Raw genomic sequence first — 18,435 nt, 5'->3', positions numbered from 1 at the left:
TCTTTAAACTATTCCTGTCCAAATATATCTGTCTATGTACCCGTGAGACCCCAGTATCTGCATTTCCTTGTGTTTAGTTTAGTTTTAGTTCAGAGATGCAGCATGGAAACAAAACATTCGGCCTACGTCGACCATTGATCACCCATTCAGACAAGTTCTACTATATCCCACTTTCTCATCCACCCCCCAACACACCAGGGGCAATTTACAGAGGGCCAGTTAACCTACAACCCAGCATGGCTTTAGGATGTGGGAGGAAACCTGCGCACCCAGAAGAAACCCGCACAGTCACAAGGAGAACGTGCAAACTCCACGTACCGAGGAGCAACCAGGAGGTCCAGCATCCGAGGTCAGGATCAAACTCTGGTCTTTGGCGCAGAAGCAGCAGCTCTACCTGCTGCACCACTGTAACACAGTGTCTCCACCTGTGCAATTTTTGCTCCACAGTAAAATGCCAATAGATCCAATTTCTAGGAAAGCATGTTGCCAACACAATATAATACACACACACGATGTAGCATGATAAATATATTGCTCAATGAACAATATTGATCTCTATTCATTTTATATTAACATATAAGATAAAAACTTGATTCAATTACATGATGCACCGAATGATACAAATCAATTCATCATAATCAAAATATCAAAACTTTGCATTTAATCTGTGGATAATTTCTGATCCACACCATCCATTTAGACGTCAGTATTTACATTGACAAGACCATTGCTCAGCAATGTGAATTAAATTTGTACAGCCTATCCAAAACATTAGAGTCTGCAGTCAACTTTTATTATATCTGCCAACATTTACAATTGTAAATATTTCTAATTACACACCCATCCACTGCCAGCAATTACACTGACTCAGTTTAAAGTTGTCCAACCATGCAATCTGTACTAGGGGCATCCGTGTGTGGCAACAAACTCAAAATATTTCAAGAGTCACGGGTGTTTCATTAACATGTCCTGAAATGGAACAATGAAACTCTTACTAACAGCAGCATAATAGATATGCAAACAGCCCAATCACAAACTTCTGTGCATTTTATTCTATTGATCACTTGTCAAACAAAAATCAAAATCATATGATAAGAGAACAGATTATTTTAATCTGATTCCAAATTCCGTTTCGGCTCAAATGTGAACTCAATTGTGTCTCAATTATATGGCGATACTGCCAGAGATTTTGATGCTTTCTTTACAGGCAACAGAATTGGCTTAAAGTCTTCCTCATCGTACGATTTTCCATTGCATTCAAATGACTCCCACTTACTCTCCGACTGCTCAGAACTTCCAATTCTCCAACCGACCCCGTTACGCACATTGGACTTTGTCTCTGGAACTGTTAAGGGCCCGTCCCCCTTGGGCGTCATTTGCACGTCACGCAGATGGCGCGTGAAGATTTTGTACATCCCAAAATCCTGGGGCGCCGCGCGACAGCGCGTCACTGCCTACGTCACCATGCACGCATAATGCGCACCATGCGCGCATCACGAAGTGCGCGTCGTGACGTATACATGATGTTGCGTAAATGACGCGCATGTGGGACAGGCCCTTTACACTACAATGCTGAGAGCTATATTCTGCACTCAGTATCTTCCCTTTTGCTCTAACGATTGTACTTGAGTTTGACTTGATTGTATTTAAGTATAGTATAATCTGGCTTGAATGGATAGGCATGCAAATCAAAGCTTTTCACTGTAACTCAGCACACACGACAATAAAACACCTAAACCTACAAGGAGAAGAAATAATGATTTAGAATTTTACAAGGTAGATGTTCACAGAGAGAATAGTTTAATACATTTATTGGGATCACTCTTTCCATTGTACTTTAGCTGAGACCTGATGAGTTGCACTTGGAGACCACTTTTGCTTGCACATCACAATAAAATAACCAATTGTTATTTCCATAACGGCACAGGCATTCTCTGTAATATCAATGCATTATGAAGAATGGGAAACGTTTGCTTTGAATAGCAAGAGAGGTGGACAATTAATTGGATTATACATCTAAACGATATTTGACCCAAATTATACACCTGAAAAACATTGCAAGTAAATTGGAAAAAGTCTCCATTCATTCCGCATGCTATTTAGTGACTGTTACTAATAATTGCTTGATATTAATTTCTATTGAATATCAGTAGAAATATTAAAGCATTCAGCCGACCTCCAGTGACAAGGATCAAGTTCATATTGCCTACATTTTGCTGAAGGGGAATAAATTAATGTTAAACTTTTAATAAACATTCATTACATATTTTCCCGACGAAAACAAAGGGAGAAGGGAAGAGATCTTTTACAGAAATAAAATTGGGAGAAAAAAAAATCTCTGCTTTGATTGTCCGAGGGCATTCTTTGTCAATACAGAAAAACACAAAATGCTCAGGAGGTTCTGTGGCATCTAAGGAGACGGAAAGAAAAAAAAATAATGTTTTGGTGAAGGACCCATCGTAGGAACTAGAACAAAAATGCAAAAACAAGTTAAAATTGCAGGCCTTATCTGGTATATGAAAGAAATAATAATTCAGTTATATAATTTTTTTTCCAAGCCAAAACTCAAGTACAATAGATAGAGCAAGGGAGAAGATACAGAGTGCAGAACATAGTTCTCAGCATAGTTCCAGAGGAAAAAGTTCAATGTCCACAACGGGGTAGGTTGGAGGATCGGATGTGTGTGTTTTTTTCTACATTCTATCTACAGTATGTTCACCGAGGAATTGGAGAACTCCAAAGGCAGCCAACTTATTTTTCTTTCAGCGGTGAACCAGGCCTGCTGTTGCACGTGGCCACAGGGTCTCCCTTGGGTCTCGGCGCCCCGCCGCCAATAAATTGATCTTTCTGCATTGCTATGGTTACAGAAAATTGAGATGCCTGATCATACCCTTTCCAATACGTGAATTTTCGTGGAGAATTTGAATGGGTTTTCTAAAAGTATTTACTACTGCATCCATTATTTTCACCCATAGGTTTATAAGATTTATTTTGGTAACATGGGAATTCCAATACCTTTCAAAAAGTAACAGAATCATAAGATTTGAAAAGCAAAAAAAGTCAATCAATATTTGTAGGGAATGGATGTGGAGTATGTGCAGGGAGATACGAGATACTTGATGGTCTTGGCATCTTTGGACCCAGCGGGGGGGGGGGGGGGGGGGGGGGGAGATGGGTGGGGGGGGGCACCGAGACCCAAGGGAGACCCTGTGGCCACGTGCAACAGCAGGCCTGGTTCACCGCTGCAAGAAAAATAAGATTGTACTAAGAACTTTTCAAACTTGGCTGGTGCCAGAAACATGGTGACTTTGGGCATTGTCTAGGTGAAGTCTGCTGCATGATTTTACCGGATTGTATGCAAAAACAAAGAATTTCACTGGACCTACGTACAGGTGATAATGAAGTATCATTGAGGCTGTTCAGTTCCAATATGGTGGCCAAAGGGGTGTGTTCTGGGTTCTGCCAGTGAACGGGATATGGCCAATTTTAATCTGCCCACAGTGGTCAGTGGATTTCTGATTGGGCCTACCTATATTATGGCACAGGGATTGAAACATCATAGGAATTAGTTTAACTTGGAATCATGTTCTGCGCAGATATTGTCGACCAAATGGCCTTTGCTCCAAGCTCTATGCAAATTTGAAGCATAAAATGCTGGAAGGACCCAACTGGCAAACAGGGTGCCCAATAAAACCAAACAAAATCCAATGTTTTTGCTCTTACGAGTTATACTTCAAACTTTTGACTTTCGAGATGCAGCGGGGAAACGGGCCTTCGGTCCACTGAGTCTGCGCCCACCAGCAATACACCCCGTAAACTAGCATTATCCTGTAGTGTGGGAGGAAACCAGAGAGAACCACTGCAGTCACAAGGAGAACGTACAAACTCCGTACAGATAGCACCCATTGAAGCCAAATCTCTGGTGCTCTATCGCTGCACCACTGTGCTGCCCTGATAGCTTGTGCCCCATATATCCACCTGCCTGTGGTCTTGTATCTATTTACATACAGTATCCTTCATGATATATTCCCTCTTTTTCCCCTTCCTCCCACCACCTTGCTTCTCTGCTTTAAGCTTTGTCGACTCTTTCTGCCGACTTGTCTGCATCTGGCTGCCTTTATCTGCTCCGCATTTTGCAATGCCACCAATATTTGTGTTAAACACGCTTGGACATTGTTACTTGTGGCCCCAGGTCGAGGTAATTAATGTAGGTCAAAGAACCAATGGACCTTCCACTGATCACTGCAGATGCTGAATTATTCACAGTTCACCAGTTCTCAATCTGATGCAGGAAACAACAGTGATGGATGAATTTTACATCAGAATTCCATGTTCCCATCTTACCATGTTTATCAAATGTCTGTCCACGTCCACTGAGAAATATTCAAACACTCTGCCCCTTCAAGATGAGTTCTAAAGATTCGCAACTCAGAGAGGAAGAAAAATAGCCTTAACTTTTTTTAATCTCAAATGGGAAAACCCTTACTTTTTGTATACTGAGCTCTGGTTCTAGATTTTTCTGAACATCCTCTTCACATCCACTCTGTCAAAACCCCTCAGGATCTGAGTTGTTTCTATAAAGAGGCAGTGCAGCGGTAGAGTTGATGCTTTACAGCTCCAGAGACCTGGGTTCGATCCTGACTACGGGTGCTGTCTGTACGGAGTTCGTGCGTTCTCCTCGTGACCGCGCGGGTTTCCCCCAGGTGCTCCATCTTCCTCCCACACTCCAAAGATGCCCAGAGTTCATCGGCTAATTTGACTTTGGCAAAAGCTGTAAATTGTTCCTAGTGTGTCAGTTAGTGCTTGCGTACGGGGATCACTGGTCGGCACGGACTCCGTCGTCCGAAGGGCCTGTTTCCACACCATATCTCTAGACTAAAATCTCCAAAAAATAACTGTTCAGTTCCGTTTAATTTGTCTATGTAGGTTAACACAGGGTCAACGGTACAATGAAATGTGTTTGACAAGACAACGGGTCACCTCGGCAATGATATTACATGGATAAAATTAAGGTTAAAGAAAGATAAAAGTGACATTGGTAGATAAAAGACAATAATAAATAAAATAATCAACATATATGATGCGTTTATGAGTTCAGAGGCCTGGTGGCATGATGATAAAAACTGTTCTTAAGTCTGGTGGTACGTGCAGCCATGCTCCTGTATTGTCTGCCTGACGGTAACAAGGAGAACAGTCTGCGTGCTGGGTGACTGTGGTCCTTGATGATGCTGTGTGCCTTCTGCAGGCACCGCCTGTGGAAAATGTCCTGAATGGCCGGGAGAGAGTTGCCAGTGATGTGCTGTGCTGCCTTCACCACTCTCTGCAGTGATTTGGGGCAGAACAGTTCCCGTACCAGACTGTGATGCAGCCCATCAGCAGACTCTCGATGGTGCAACTGTAGAGGTTTGTGAGGATGCTGGCGTTCATGCCAAACTTCCTCAGTCTTCTCAGGAAAAAGAGCCGCTGGCGGGTTACTTAGTTACTGTGTCAGTGTGCAGTGTCCAAGAGAGGTCGTCAGTGATGTGCACACCGGGGAACTTGAAGCTGCTGACCTTTTCAACCTCAGAATCACCGATGTGGATGGGGAAGTGTCCACTCCCCTGCTGTCTCCTGTAGTCCACAATCATCTCTTTAGTTTTGCTGACATTGAGAGATTATTTTCCTGGCACCAGCTGTTTAGTGCCTTTACCTCCTCTCTACATTTTGCAGATACATTTTGATGTGATTTAAAGTTTAAATTTTATGTCTGACAATGACATGGTACATAAGACGACACCTTTTTACAAACAGTATCCATCTGAAGAAGGGTCTCGACCTGAAACGTTGCCCATTTCCTTCGCTCCATAGATGCTGCCTCACCCGCTGAGTTTCGCCAGCATTTTTGTCTACCTTTGATTTCCAGCATCTGCAGTTCCTTCTTAAACACCTTGTTAAATGTTCAGTAGCTAACACAATCCTAGTTGTAAAACTAGTACAATTGTCCCACTGGCTGCATTCAAGACGGAGTTATAACCTCGGGTTGGAGGATATCTAAAGACTTTATCACCTGGCCTCCAAAGTCATACAGTTTCAACTCTTCCCTCTAACATTTCCAATGAGATGCCCATTAAAAAAAAAAATATATAGACAAAAGGATGCCAGTGCACAAAAACATCAAGCTACATTGATTAGGAAAAAAATGTTGATCAATGTATATTTTTGTAAGACTTTTATGGACCTCTTTATAATGGATTTTGATTACAGCAGGTGGACCTACTTTGTGTCTTACTTTGGTATAAACCTACTGAACATCACCGGCAGACCAGACTGCCAACACCACCTGTCTTGCTGTATCGAGACAGACCTTAGAGCTTTGTAGCTCAGAGCAGGTAAGGCTTTGCTTTACTGTTTCAGCTGAGAAAAGGCATCTCCGTCAGTGCACTTCTTGCTCAGCCTACATTTTATTGTTGTGGTCTCTGCACATGAAGTGCCATATATTACGCTCGGTTATAGTGGACAATCAACAATATGGTGGCGCAGCAGTAGAGTTGCTGCCTGACAGCGCTTGCAGCGCCGGAGACCCGGATTCAATCCCTACAGGTGCTGTCTGTACGGAGTTTGTACGATCTCCCCATGACATGCATGGGTTTCTCAGAGATCGTCGGTTTCCTCCCACACTCCAAGGACCTACAAGTATGTAGGTAAATTGGCTTGGTAAATGTAACAATTGTCCCTAGTGTGTGTGGGATGGTTTTAATATGTGGGGATTGCTGGTCGGCACGGACCCAGTGGGCCGAAGGGCCTGTTTCCACGCTGTATCGCCAAACTATAAAAATACCGGACAACATTCCCCCCCTCCCCAGTCCTTTATAATGAGGGATTTCAGTGTAACAACTGAATCTAAGTCTAAACAAATAGGTGTTTGAATTCATGCATCGACATTATCCATTAGCTATGCACAGTTAATAAGCATAAATGTCACGTACTGGCTAATACCACACAAAATAAAACATGGGTTATAACTGATAAACATTAATTCAAGGAAAGTACAACTAAAATCAAGTGACGCTGATTGTTGTTACGGATTGCCGATAGGTTTGTCCAGAGGGTGAATCTTATTCCTCAAGGTATAATCAATCTGATGGGAGTTCATTTAATCCTGGGTCATTTAAACCACTTATTACCAATATTCTTGGGCATTTTTCTTCATTGTCAGTTAGTTATCATTCTGCTGGGAAGAAGTCAGGTTAATTCAAGACCAGAAATGAAAACACTGCAGGAAATGACTAACGCTAATGTTTTTTTGTCGCCAACTGTGATTTTGTCCCAAGCGTAAAAGATGCACGATAGCAAGTAAACTCATTTAGAAACACCCTATCAGAGGCAGGAACGGCGAGGAAGGCTCTTTAACTCTTTCTGTTCTACACAATGGTAAATGACAGCTATCAGTGCAAAACAGGCTTAGATTCCTTACACACAGAAATAGCATTAGTACAATGCCTTCCACATGGTAAATGGGGAAATGATGAGGGGAGGAGCTCATTGAAACCCTTTAAATAACAAAAGGCCACAGAGAGTGGATGTGGCAAGGACCTTCCCACTAATGGGAGAATCTAAAACCAGAGGGCACAGCCTCAGGATAAAAGGAATGCAGATGAGGAGGGTAATAAATCTGTGGAATTCATTGCCACAGACAGCAGTGGAGGCCATGTCTTGGTGTGTTTTTAAAAACAGAGTTTGATGGGTTCTTGATCAGTAAAGGTGTCAACGGTTATGGGGAGAAGGCTGGAGAATGGGGTTAAGTAGGAAATATAGGCCAGCCATGATCAAATGCAGAATAGACTCGATGGGCCGAATGGCCTAATTCTCTTCCTATGACCGCAATCACAATCCCAGCAAAATCAGATAGGATCAGTTGGGAAAGATCTGGACAGGAAGAGATGCAGGCTTTCATGAGCAACTTAAACGATGAAAGAATTGAGAGGCAGAAAGATTTAGGGAGGAAATGCAGGTTCTTGAGAATGGCCATTAGTGGGGGAGCAATGAAAAAAATCATCAAAGCAGTGCAAGAACACAGTCAAAGGGATACTGAGATAGAAAATACAACAGGAACTTCAGCCCATAATGTCCACACCAAACATGATTCCAGTTTAACCTACCCTCCTCTGCCTGCACATGGTCCACATCATTCCCTGCATATGCATGTGCCTCTCCAAAAGCATTTTGAATGCCACTATCATATCTCCCTCCACCACCATCCCTGGCAGCACATTCCAGGCACACATGCTGAGGAAACCCACATAGTCACAGGGAGAACGTGCAAACTCTGCACAGATAACACCAGAACATCAGGATCAAACCCGGGTCTCTGGCACTGTGAGGCAACAGCTCTGCCAGCATAATATCGATATTAAAATATATACAGAATATTGTTATTTCATGCAGGACAGATTAATAGAGTCACCAAAAATAAATTTCAAATTGCTATTGAATTACAATAGTATATATTTTAAATGCTTCTCTGTAGTGTGTGTCTTTGTACAATGTCACATGCAGGTGAAACTGGTTCATTTTGTTGCTTTTGTTAAAGAGAAAGGAGTGAGAACATCATTCATCTGCCTCTATCGAAACTGTATCACTCCAAGGCCAAAAACTAAGTATGAGGCAATTCATTTATATTCTACACCAGTAAGTGCAGGAGGAAAATAGAGGAACTTTGGAAAACAAAGATGATCCAAAAACATATTAGTGAAAGCAAAAGATACCAATAGATATTTTAGAGATACAGAAAAAAAGCAAGTGGTTAATTTAAGTGAAGGGTGCTTAGGTTTATCATTGTCACTTGTGCAGCGGTACATTGAATAGCTTTGTTTTGCTTGCTATCAGATCAGATCAGAATATACTATCTATATTACTAAAAGTCTGTTCTTGACCGGTTTTGGCTTTTTGTGCTGCGATTTCCGAGAGTACGCCGCCACCTACGGCCGTCATTTTTGGCCACCTCGCTCAGAGCCCCCCTCTGCCGCATGTGTGCCGAGGATTTTTCCCGTCGATGAAAATTGACAGAGATATTAATGTTTTTACAAAATTCCCCATTCTTTCTACTGCCCCTGCTGGAGGGAGGGGGAGGGACTATAAAACCAGGAAGTGGTGTGCCTCAATCAGTCTCTGCAAGTGGTGTGCCTCAATCAGTCTCTGCAAGTGGTGTGCCTCAATCAGAGCTCTGAATGACACTGACAAATGTCTGCAGCACTGTGAGTACCCTTAATTTGGTTTGAAAATGAAAATATGGTTAGAGGTAAAAAGCACTGCCTGCAAATGGTTGTTTGGGTTTGGGTTGAAGTAAAGAGGCACTCTCTCCCCCCCCCCCCCCCCCCCCCCTCCCCCCTCCCCCCCCCCCCTCTCCTCCCCTCTCCTCCCCTCTCCTCTCCTCCCCTCTCCTCTCCTCTCCTCACCTCTCCTCTCCTCCCCCCCCCCTCCTCTCCTCTCCCCCCCTCCTCTCCTCTCCCCCCTCCTCCTCTCCTCTCCCCCCCCCTCCTCCCCCCCCTCCTCTCCCCCCCCTCCTCTCCTCTCCCCCCCTCCTCTCCTCTCCCCCCCCTCCTCTCCTCTCCCCCCTCTCTCCTCTCCCCCCTCTCTCTCTCCCCCCTCTCTCTCTCCTCTCCCCCTCTCTCTCTCCTCTCCCCCTCTCTCCTCTTTTTCTCCCCCTCCTCCCCTCCTCCCCTCCATCCCCTCCCCCACCGTCCCTCCCCTCCACACACCCCTACCCCCTTCCCTCCACCCTCCCTGCTCCCCACCTCTCCCCTGCCCCTCATCTCACCCCCCTCTCAGCACTCCCTCTCTCCTCCCCCTCTCTCCCTCCCCCTCCTCCCCTCCATTAGCGTGAGTGCGGGGGGTAGTTAGTGTGTGACGCTGCATGCCGCCTCCCCCCCCCCACAACCACACGTTGGGGGAACAGACCCAACGGGTCTGCATTTGGTCGAGTAGATAAATACAATCAAGTCGAGTAGAATAGGTAGGGAAAAGGGAAAAATACAGAGTGCACAATATAGTTCTCAGCACTGTAGCGTATCAGCTTTATAGACAAACTGCAGTGTCCACAATGGGTCAGAGGAGAATCGGACAGTACCCCAGCTTATGGAAGGACCATTTAGAAGCCTGATAACAGAGGGGAAGATGCTGTTCCCAAGAAGCTAACGGGACAAAAAAAAAGTGGTTCTTAATGAAACTTTGGTGCCTGTATTCATAACATTGAGATTACATACAACCAATGCAACTCCTTGGGAGAGATACCATTTAGTACCAGGTGGATTGGTCTCCAGCTAGACAACAACTTTGGAAAAGTGCTGGTCCACAATATTATAAATAGAATAATTTACTAGTTTACTACTGCTGATGGCACAACGAGACTGCAGGAGGGTCCTGACCCCAAAACTTCTCCAGAGATTCTGCATGACCTGTTGAGTTACTCCAGAACTTAGAGTGCCTTTTTTGTTGGGAAATCAGCATCTGTAGTTGCTTGTGTCTGCACAATGCTTTAGCCCAGTGTTGCTGTTGCATCACATTTCCATCCACTCCATACAACGGTGGTAGCAGGAACAGGGGAGTCCAGAACCAGGGGTCACAGTTTAAGAATAAGCGGTAGGCCATTTAGGACAGAGATGAGGAAAAACTTGTTCACCCAGAGAGTTGTGAATCTGTGGAATTCACTGTCACAGAAGGCAGTGGAGGCCAATTCACTGGGTATATTCAAGAGAGAGTTAGACATAGCTCTTGGGGCTAATTGATTTAAGGGATATGAGGAAAAAGCAGAAACAGGGCATTGATTCTGGATAATCAGCCATGACTATATTGAATGACGGTGCTAGCTCGTAGAGCTGAATGGTCTACTCCTGCACCTACTTGCTATTGTTTCTATGTTTAACACAATTGTCTCTGTTGACAGGGCTTCATCTGCACTATGGTGTAATACTTGGCATATCGGAAGAAGTATGTGCTAGTGTTGGATAGGGTCCAGAGAGGGTTTAAGAGTACGGTCCCGGGATGATTTGGGTTAAAGTATAAGGAGTGATGATGGCTCTGGGCTTGTACTCGCTGGAGTTTAGAAGCATGATGGGGGATTTCAGTGAAACCTATTGAATAATAAAAGGCCTAGATAGACTGATGCGAAGAGGATGTTTCCAGTAGTGGGAGAATCTAGGACCAGAGGGCACAGTCGCAGAATAAATGGATGTATATTTAGAATGGAGGCAGAGGAGGAATTTCTTTAGTCAGAGGATGGTGAATATGTGGAATTCGTTGTCACAGACAGCAGTGGGGGCCAGCCTAGATCTTTTTAAAGCAGGCGTTGAAAGCAGGAGAATGGGATTGAGAGGGAAATATAGATCAGCCATGATTGAATGGCAGTGGGCCAAATGGCCTACTTCTGCTCATGTACCTTACGGTCTTATAGTCTAACACTATGATGGACAGGCGCAACCTGACACAAACTAAATCTGGCAATTTTATCTTCCAGTGATCAGCCAGCTCAGTGAGTGAGCAACGCTTGGCTAAACATGAATCATCTCCAACAAGAAAGGATGAACTATTCTCCATCGCCACTGCATCACACGTCCCTAACACCCAGCTGGAATCTATTGGCCTGACGTTTGACTGGACCAGATATGATCACATCAGCCAGGAGCTTGCAGACTGCTACAGGAAGATGGTGGTGGTGGATGGAAGAGAGGATCGCTGTCGGTGAGCGGGCCGGTGTCTCACCTCCCACACCTTCAAAATCCCTCTGGAGGTTCAGAGGTCGGCTGTGCGAGGCACCCTGGGGCACGGAGGCCGAGCGGTGGCCATGTGGGGCGAGGGGATGGCTGGTTCAAGTTGTCGCTGGAGTGGAGTGGGCCGCTGGAGGCCCTGCAGCAGCCTGGGGCTCAAGTAGATTAGCCACCACTCCAAGAGGCCGGACGCATGGATCGGGCGCGTCCTGCAGCGGCGCAGGACATCAGCCAACATCGCCAGGCCAGGCTGACCCCTGCAACTCCGACCCAGTGCCATCGCCAGGACAACGGGCCTCTAAGGGCAAATTAAGACTCTACATTTTTAACAACTTTAGTCTGGAAGGGTGCAAGACGGTTCCAGAAACGTGGCCATTCTGTGTGCTGACTTGGTGAAATCTACTGTTCTTAGACTACACTTTGCTGCTAATTTATGATTCTGCATGTGATTTTGCAGAACTGCATGCAAAATAAAGAATTTCATTGCATCCAGGTACATGCAAGGATAAAGTACATGGAACCTTTGAACACCTCCAACTGCATATCAAAACTCACCTGGAGAAACTCAAAAACCTCAGAATAAAGTAGCATATAGACTTTCAGAAACAGGCCCTTTGGCCCACCGAGTCAGTGCTGACCAGTGATCACCCTTACACTAGCACGATCCTATACACTAGGGGGAGGGGTCATTTTACAATTTTACGGAAGCCACTTAGCCTACAAACCTGTACATCTTTGGAGTGTGGGAGAAAACCGGAGCTTAATGATTTTATACACGATCAGGTTTCCTCTCAGCCACCAATGCACCAGAGAAAACAATCCATGTCTATCCATCCTCTCCTTATAACTAATATATTCTAATCCAGACATCAGTACAATCATAAGAAAAATTAGTTATACAGTATATTAATTCCACCCAGGGAAAAGGCTTTGACAGTTGCCCATAATTTGGAATATCTCGATTTTACTGCTCCACTCCAAAGGAACGGGGCACAGATAACAAATGCTGCCTCGCCAACAGTATCCATGGCACATATTATCACATTTTTATGTGATCGTTATGTCTTCGCAGTTCAGTACTCATCATTCCATCATAAACCTCGCTGCTAAATTACTTGCCGATTTATACATTACTCTTTTTACTCAATTTACACACAAAAGCACTACAGAGTCATGTTAATTTTCCTGCAGCCACGAATCTAAGCTCTCAATTCAGCAGTATTTTCAGGAAGATTTAATTTACAATTTAAAGGGCAGTACAGTGGTGCAGCAGGTAGGGTTGCAGCCTCACAGTGCCAGAGACCCGGGTTTAATCCTGACCTCCGGTGCTGTCTGTGTGGAGTTTGCTCGTTCGCCCTGTAACTGGACGAGTTTCCTCCAGGTGGTCCAGTTTCCTCCCAGATTCCAAAGACACGTAATCCGCAAATTGCCCCTCGTTGGAAGGGAGTGGATGAGAAAGTGGGATGCATATAATTAGTGTGAATGGGTGAATGATGGCCGGCGTGGACTCAGTGGGCTGAAGGGCCTGTTTCCGTGCTGTATCAAAACTATCTCAAAATGCTCCACTTAAAAAGCCCTCTAGTGTTTAATATTTCTATCCTGGAAATATCAAACCCAATCTAATAATTTTACGTACTTCTATCAGGTCTCCTCTCAACATCTGACATACCAGAGAAAATCTTATTTTGCTGCACATCATTCATCCGTTAACTAATTGCAACTTGACCAAGTCAGGAGGTTGGACTTTGTAAAGACCTTATTTGGCATTTGTCGAACATGGGGTAAATCCAGTTAAGTCATAGACATTTCCAGTAAGGTGTAATTAGATTTACAGTATTCTTTGCGATCTTATGTAGCACAGTGGTGGAATTACTTTGACCATCATTGGATTGGCAAATTCAGCATCCTTCTGTGCACCTTGATTGATGTGTGTACACCAGGACACACGGTGACCTCGGCGCACAGAAGGTCGGTTTCAAGATGGCTTTACTTAAAATAAGAGAATTCAACGATCATACCACTGGGTTTCAAGCTGCCCAAGCGAAATACGAGGGCTGCTCCTGCAATTTGGATGTGGCCTTGACAGTGGAGGCAGCCCAGGATAGAACTACGTATGAAAATGGGAAGGAGAGTTAAAATGGTTGGCAACCAGGAGATCCTGTAGGCTAATAATCACCGAGTTAATGGTGAGCAAAGATCCTACAGCGGATCTTTGATGGTGAGTAACTAATCACTTCCAGAGATGCTGCCTGATCTGCTAAGTTACTCCTACACTTTATGTTCTATTGTGCTCCTTGTACAGTTCCATTTGTCCAGATAGCATGCAGAACAAGCACTTCACTGTCTCAGTGTATAAACTAATCTTCTATATCTTGGTGCAATGCCAATACAGTTTAAGATGCTATTAAAATGAAATAGCAAATTCAAAATCAAATAACATTAACTGCACCTCCACCTAATGGGGGAAACATGTGGAGTGCATTTTGTAGAGGAAGGGACTGCAGATACTGGTTTAAACCAAAGATAGACACAAAAAGCTGGAGTAACTCAGAGGGACAGGCAGCATCTCTGGAGAGAAGCTAATCTCCTCAGAAGGGTCTCGACTCGAAACGTCTCCCATTCCTTCTCTCCAGAGATGCAGCCTGTCCCGCTGAGTTACTCCAGCTTTTTGTGTCTACCTTAAGTGCATTTTGCACATTGATTACAGAGAGAGCAGGGAAAATCATTTCCTCAAGAACGAAGCATAAGCCTTTACACTGATTGAATGAATGTCAGAATGCCAAGTTGATCTGACTTCCTAAGTTGCAGAGAAAACATCTTTAAATTTTCCATACAGCATCCAGCCAGAAGCTTAAACATTACAGTGAAATTTAATACACAACCCCATTCACAGAAAAATCTTCCACCCCAAATAAAAACGCTGCACATGCTGGAAAACTGCAGTAAAGACAGAAGATGCTGAATGATTGTAAAAGTTAAGAGATAAATAGCCCAGAAGGTCAGGCAGCATCTTGGAACGAGAAACGCTTCATTTATTATCCAGTGTACCAAGGTACAGTGAAAAGCTTTTTGGTTGCGTGCCATCCAGTCATCAGAAAGACTATACATGGTTACAATCGAATCATCCAGTGTACTGATACAGGATAAAGGGATTAATGAGAATAAAGGGAATAAAGGGAATAACGCGAATAGTAGTTTTTTTCATTCCAGTGGATGTGTATGCAGTTAAGTATTTTAGGTCGATGCGCTGAGTCGAATGTACAATTGTTAAAGTGCACTTTAACAATGCTAATATTTTTGAAGAATGACGGTGACAAGTGGCAGAATAGAATGTGACTCAATTTGTAAACTATCAGGCAAACCTCTGACTACATCTCCATTCACTGCTCCAAGGCAGTGAAGAAAGCGAATGGCATGTTGGCCTTCATAACAAGAGGAGTTGAGTATAGGAGCAAAGAGGTCCTCCTGCAGTTGTACAGGGCCCTAGCGAGATCACGCCTGGAGTATTGTGTGCAGTTTTGGTGTCCAAACTTGAGGAAGGGCATTCTTGCTATTGAGGGAGTGCAGCGTAGGTTCACTAGGTTAATTCCCGGGATGGCGGGACTGTCATATGTTGATAGATTGGAGCAGCTGGGCTTATGTTGAAAAAACGTCACGAGTTTACCGGATTTCCCGAATACCTACCGTTACTCGTACGAGCCGCTACGAGACATCCACGAACTCCTACCGACCCGCTACAGACATTCTCCGAGTTCGAATCAGAGGAAAACTCGGAGAACTCTTGAATTACCTCGTACAGTGGGACTGGCCCTGTAGATAGAGCTCTTAGGGATAGCGGAGTTAAGGGATATGGGGAGAAGGCAGGAACGGGGTACTGATTGTGGATGGTTAGCCATGATCACATTGAATGGCGGTGCTGGATCGAAGGGCAGAATAGCCTACTCCTACACATATTGTCCAAAACAAGAGCACCAATGTCACCATTTGCACTTTTATATCCCTTCCCGTCAGATCGAGCAAACCTTCATCAACGCGCATTCATTCCCACTGCACAGCCGGCGTTGCAATGAAACAGAGTTCCAATTGTGTCTGGTACTTCTGATGGTCAAAACACAAAGTGCTGGAGGAACTCAGTAGGTCAGTCAGCATCTGGGAAGGGAATGGAGAGATGATGTTTCGGGTCGGGACCCTCCGAATAGTGCATTCCTTTCACGCAGTCCGAGCTGAAACGTCGCCTACCCCTGTTCCTGCAGAGACGCTGCCTGGTCCGCCGAGTTCCTCAGCCACTTCGTCTCCCTTTGTGTAAACCCGCTCCTGTAGTTCCTTGTTTCTACTCTCCACAGATACTGTCTGACCCGCTGAGTACCTCCAGTACTTTGTGTTTTGCTCAAAATTGTAGCGCCTACAATGTCTCCAATCAGACAAAGGAGGTGGTTGATGCAACGTGGAGTGCCAAAGAGGACGAACGGTCCATTGAAACCCCTCCATCCCTGTCCGAACGGCGGTGAGTGGCCACACATCCGCGAGTGGCGAGATGCAAGGCCAGGAAATTAATGGAAACTTACAAAGGAAGGGAATACAACGCTGATGGTTTCTCGTTGGAGGAACAATGATAGAAAAAAAAAACACATGAAGATGGGGTGATATTGTTCATTAACAAGGACAAGTTAATTACTGACCGAGTGGGTACAGATGTTTTCAATCAACGTCTTAAAGAGGCGTTACAAGGAACTGCAGGTGCTGGTTTACAACAAAAAGTGCTGGAGGAACCAGGCAGGTCAGGCAGCATCTGTGGAGAATATGAATGCGTTGGATGAATAGATAAGATCTGAAACGTCGCTTGACCCCGCTGAGTTACTCCAGCATTCTGTGTCTTTTTTTAAATATATGAAGAAGCACCTGCTGTTCCTTGCAACGCCTCTTTAGGACGATTGAAAAAATAAATCTGCTCCGATTCAGTCACCAATTAACTTCTTGTTAATTAACCATCTTATTTCGACATCTTAAGGTTTTGTTTCTATAACTGAATACATTGTTAATCTAATAAGGAACTCCGGTTAGTTTTGGTTACGTTTAGGTTGTCCACTACTGGACATTGAGGGGCACAGTCCGGCGGGGGGCACCCCTCAAACAAGGGAAGGGATATCACCCCAGGGGGCCACAAGAGTAGCAAGGGTGTCTGCAATATTCAAAGACAGGAGGGAACAGTGAGTGTGACACTATTGAATGTACAGAGAATATACGAAGAATTTTACACTTTTTTATTTGCACATTGTTTTATTTTGAATTAAGTTATTATTATTTTTTAATAATTAGAAGGGTTCATGCTCTTGTTGGTCGGGCAGCATCTCAGGAGAACATGCATAGGTGGCGATTCATGCCATATCTGGACATCCAACGCCACCCAGCAAATGTCTCCTATCTCCAGAGATGCTGCCTGACCCGCGAGTTACTCCAGCACTTTGTGTCTTTGGAGAATGGTCCCGACCCAAAACGTCACCTATGTTTGTTCTCCAGAGATGCTGCCCGACCCGCTTAGTTACTCCAGTGTCGGTGTAAACCGGCACCTGCGTTTTTCTTTTTATTCCAATCGCTTGTGTATGGTGTATTTCGATGCGAGGACACGAGTTGAAAGTTGGGAGAGCCGAGAGGCTTTGCAAACAGATTAAATACTGATTGAAGCCGCCCAAATAGCCGAATGGTGCAGAGTAAACACCGCTATACAAGAGCCACTTGGACTCCCAGCTTCACAACGCTGCCTGACATGCTAATGTTTCCTGATTCGAGATATCACCACCGCTGGCTGCAACTCAAGTTAACATCGAATTTCCAGCTTGGGTTATTACACAATTAGACATTAACCAAAGGTTCAGCTAGGAACATAATGAAAGGCACTGTGTTACAGTAATTTTTAAACTATCCCCACGATATATAACGTGGATTTGCATTGTTAAAACTGTACATCTTGTTTTTAAAGTCTGAAGAAGGGTCTCGACCAGAAACGTCACCCATTCCTTCTAACCGGAGATGCTGCCTGCCCCGCTGAGTGACTCCAGCATTTTGAGTCTATCTTTTTTTTTTGAAAGAAAAACAAATGAACTTGGAAGCAGTTGCTTCGCCGGGTCTGCCGCCGATCTGTCCGCTCACCTGCAAGACACGGTGATCTCCACTTTGGTGGCCGGGATGTTTCCTTGGATGGGGTCAAAATCGCTCACAGAAGCCATATCATCGAATTTGTCCATCGCGTCTTCCATCGGCATCCGATAATCCCAGGCTGGTTCTTCTAGCATGAAAGCTACGGGGATGGGCGACTCTAGGAGTCGGGGGAGGGAGAGAGAGTTAAGGGCTACAAACCCTGCGACTGCCGCTGCGGCTGAACGCTAGTGCATTCGAATTATTGCAACGCAACCCTTCCCTCAGTCTAATTGCACGGCTCCGAAGAAGCCTTAATTACAGGTTACGGGATGAACCCATACGCCCCGCCCTCGCTTCTAAAGATAACTTGCATTGCTTGGAGCAGTCGGCGCTCAGGAAGGCATGCGAAACCGACTAGTGAAGCATGATTAAACCCGAGGCGCACACACACACGTTATTCCACTCCCCAAACCATTTTTACACTAACAGGGTCTCGCATGCCCGATGTCTCAGATCGGGAATTTCATTCATTCATCAGCAAGTGTAGGGCGACGAGGCG

The 18,435-nt window shown here is 44.7% G+C and overlaps 1 protein-coding gene across 1 annotated transcript in view; it reads right to left on the bottom strand.

The window, feature by feature from the left end:
- LOC116986828 (copine-8-like) overlaps window positions 1-18,166 on the bottom strand; it is a 300,796-nt gene extending 282,630 nt beyond the window's left edge. Inside the window, exon 1 of the mRNA XM_033042550.1 lies at window positions 17,889-18,166. Within this exon, the coding sequence (XP_032898441.1) occupies window positions 17,889-18,031 (143 nt within the window). The 5' untranslated portion in view covers window positions 18,032-18,166. The remainder of the gene's footprint in view (window positions 1-17,888) is intronic.
- Window positions 18,167-18,435: the final 269 nt, after the last annotated feature.

This window comes from Amblyraja radiata, chromosome 24, assembly GCF_010909765.2.
Source record: "Amblyraja radiata isolate CabotCenter1 chromosome 24, sAmbRad1.1.pri, whole genome shotgun sequence".
NCBI classification, from domain to species: Eukaryota; Metazoa; Chordata; class Chondrichthyes; order Rajiformes; family Rajidae; genus Amblyraja; species Amblyraja radiata.
The sequence above is the reverse complement of the archived record's forward strand: the minus strand, read 5'-3'. Positions and strand labels throughout refer to the sequence as shown.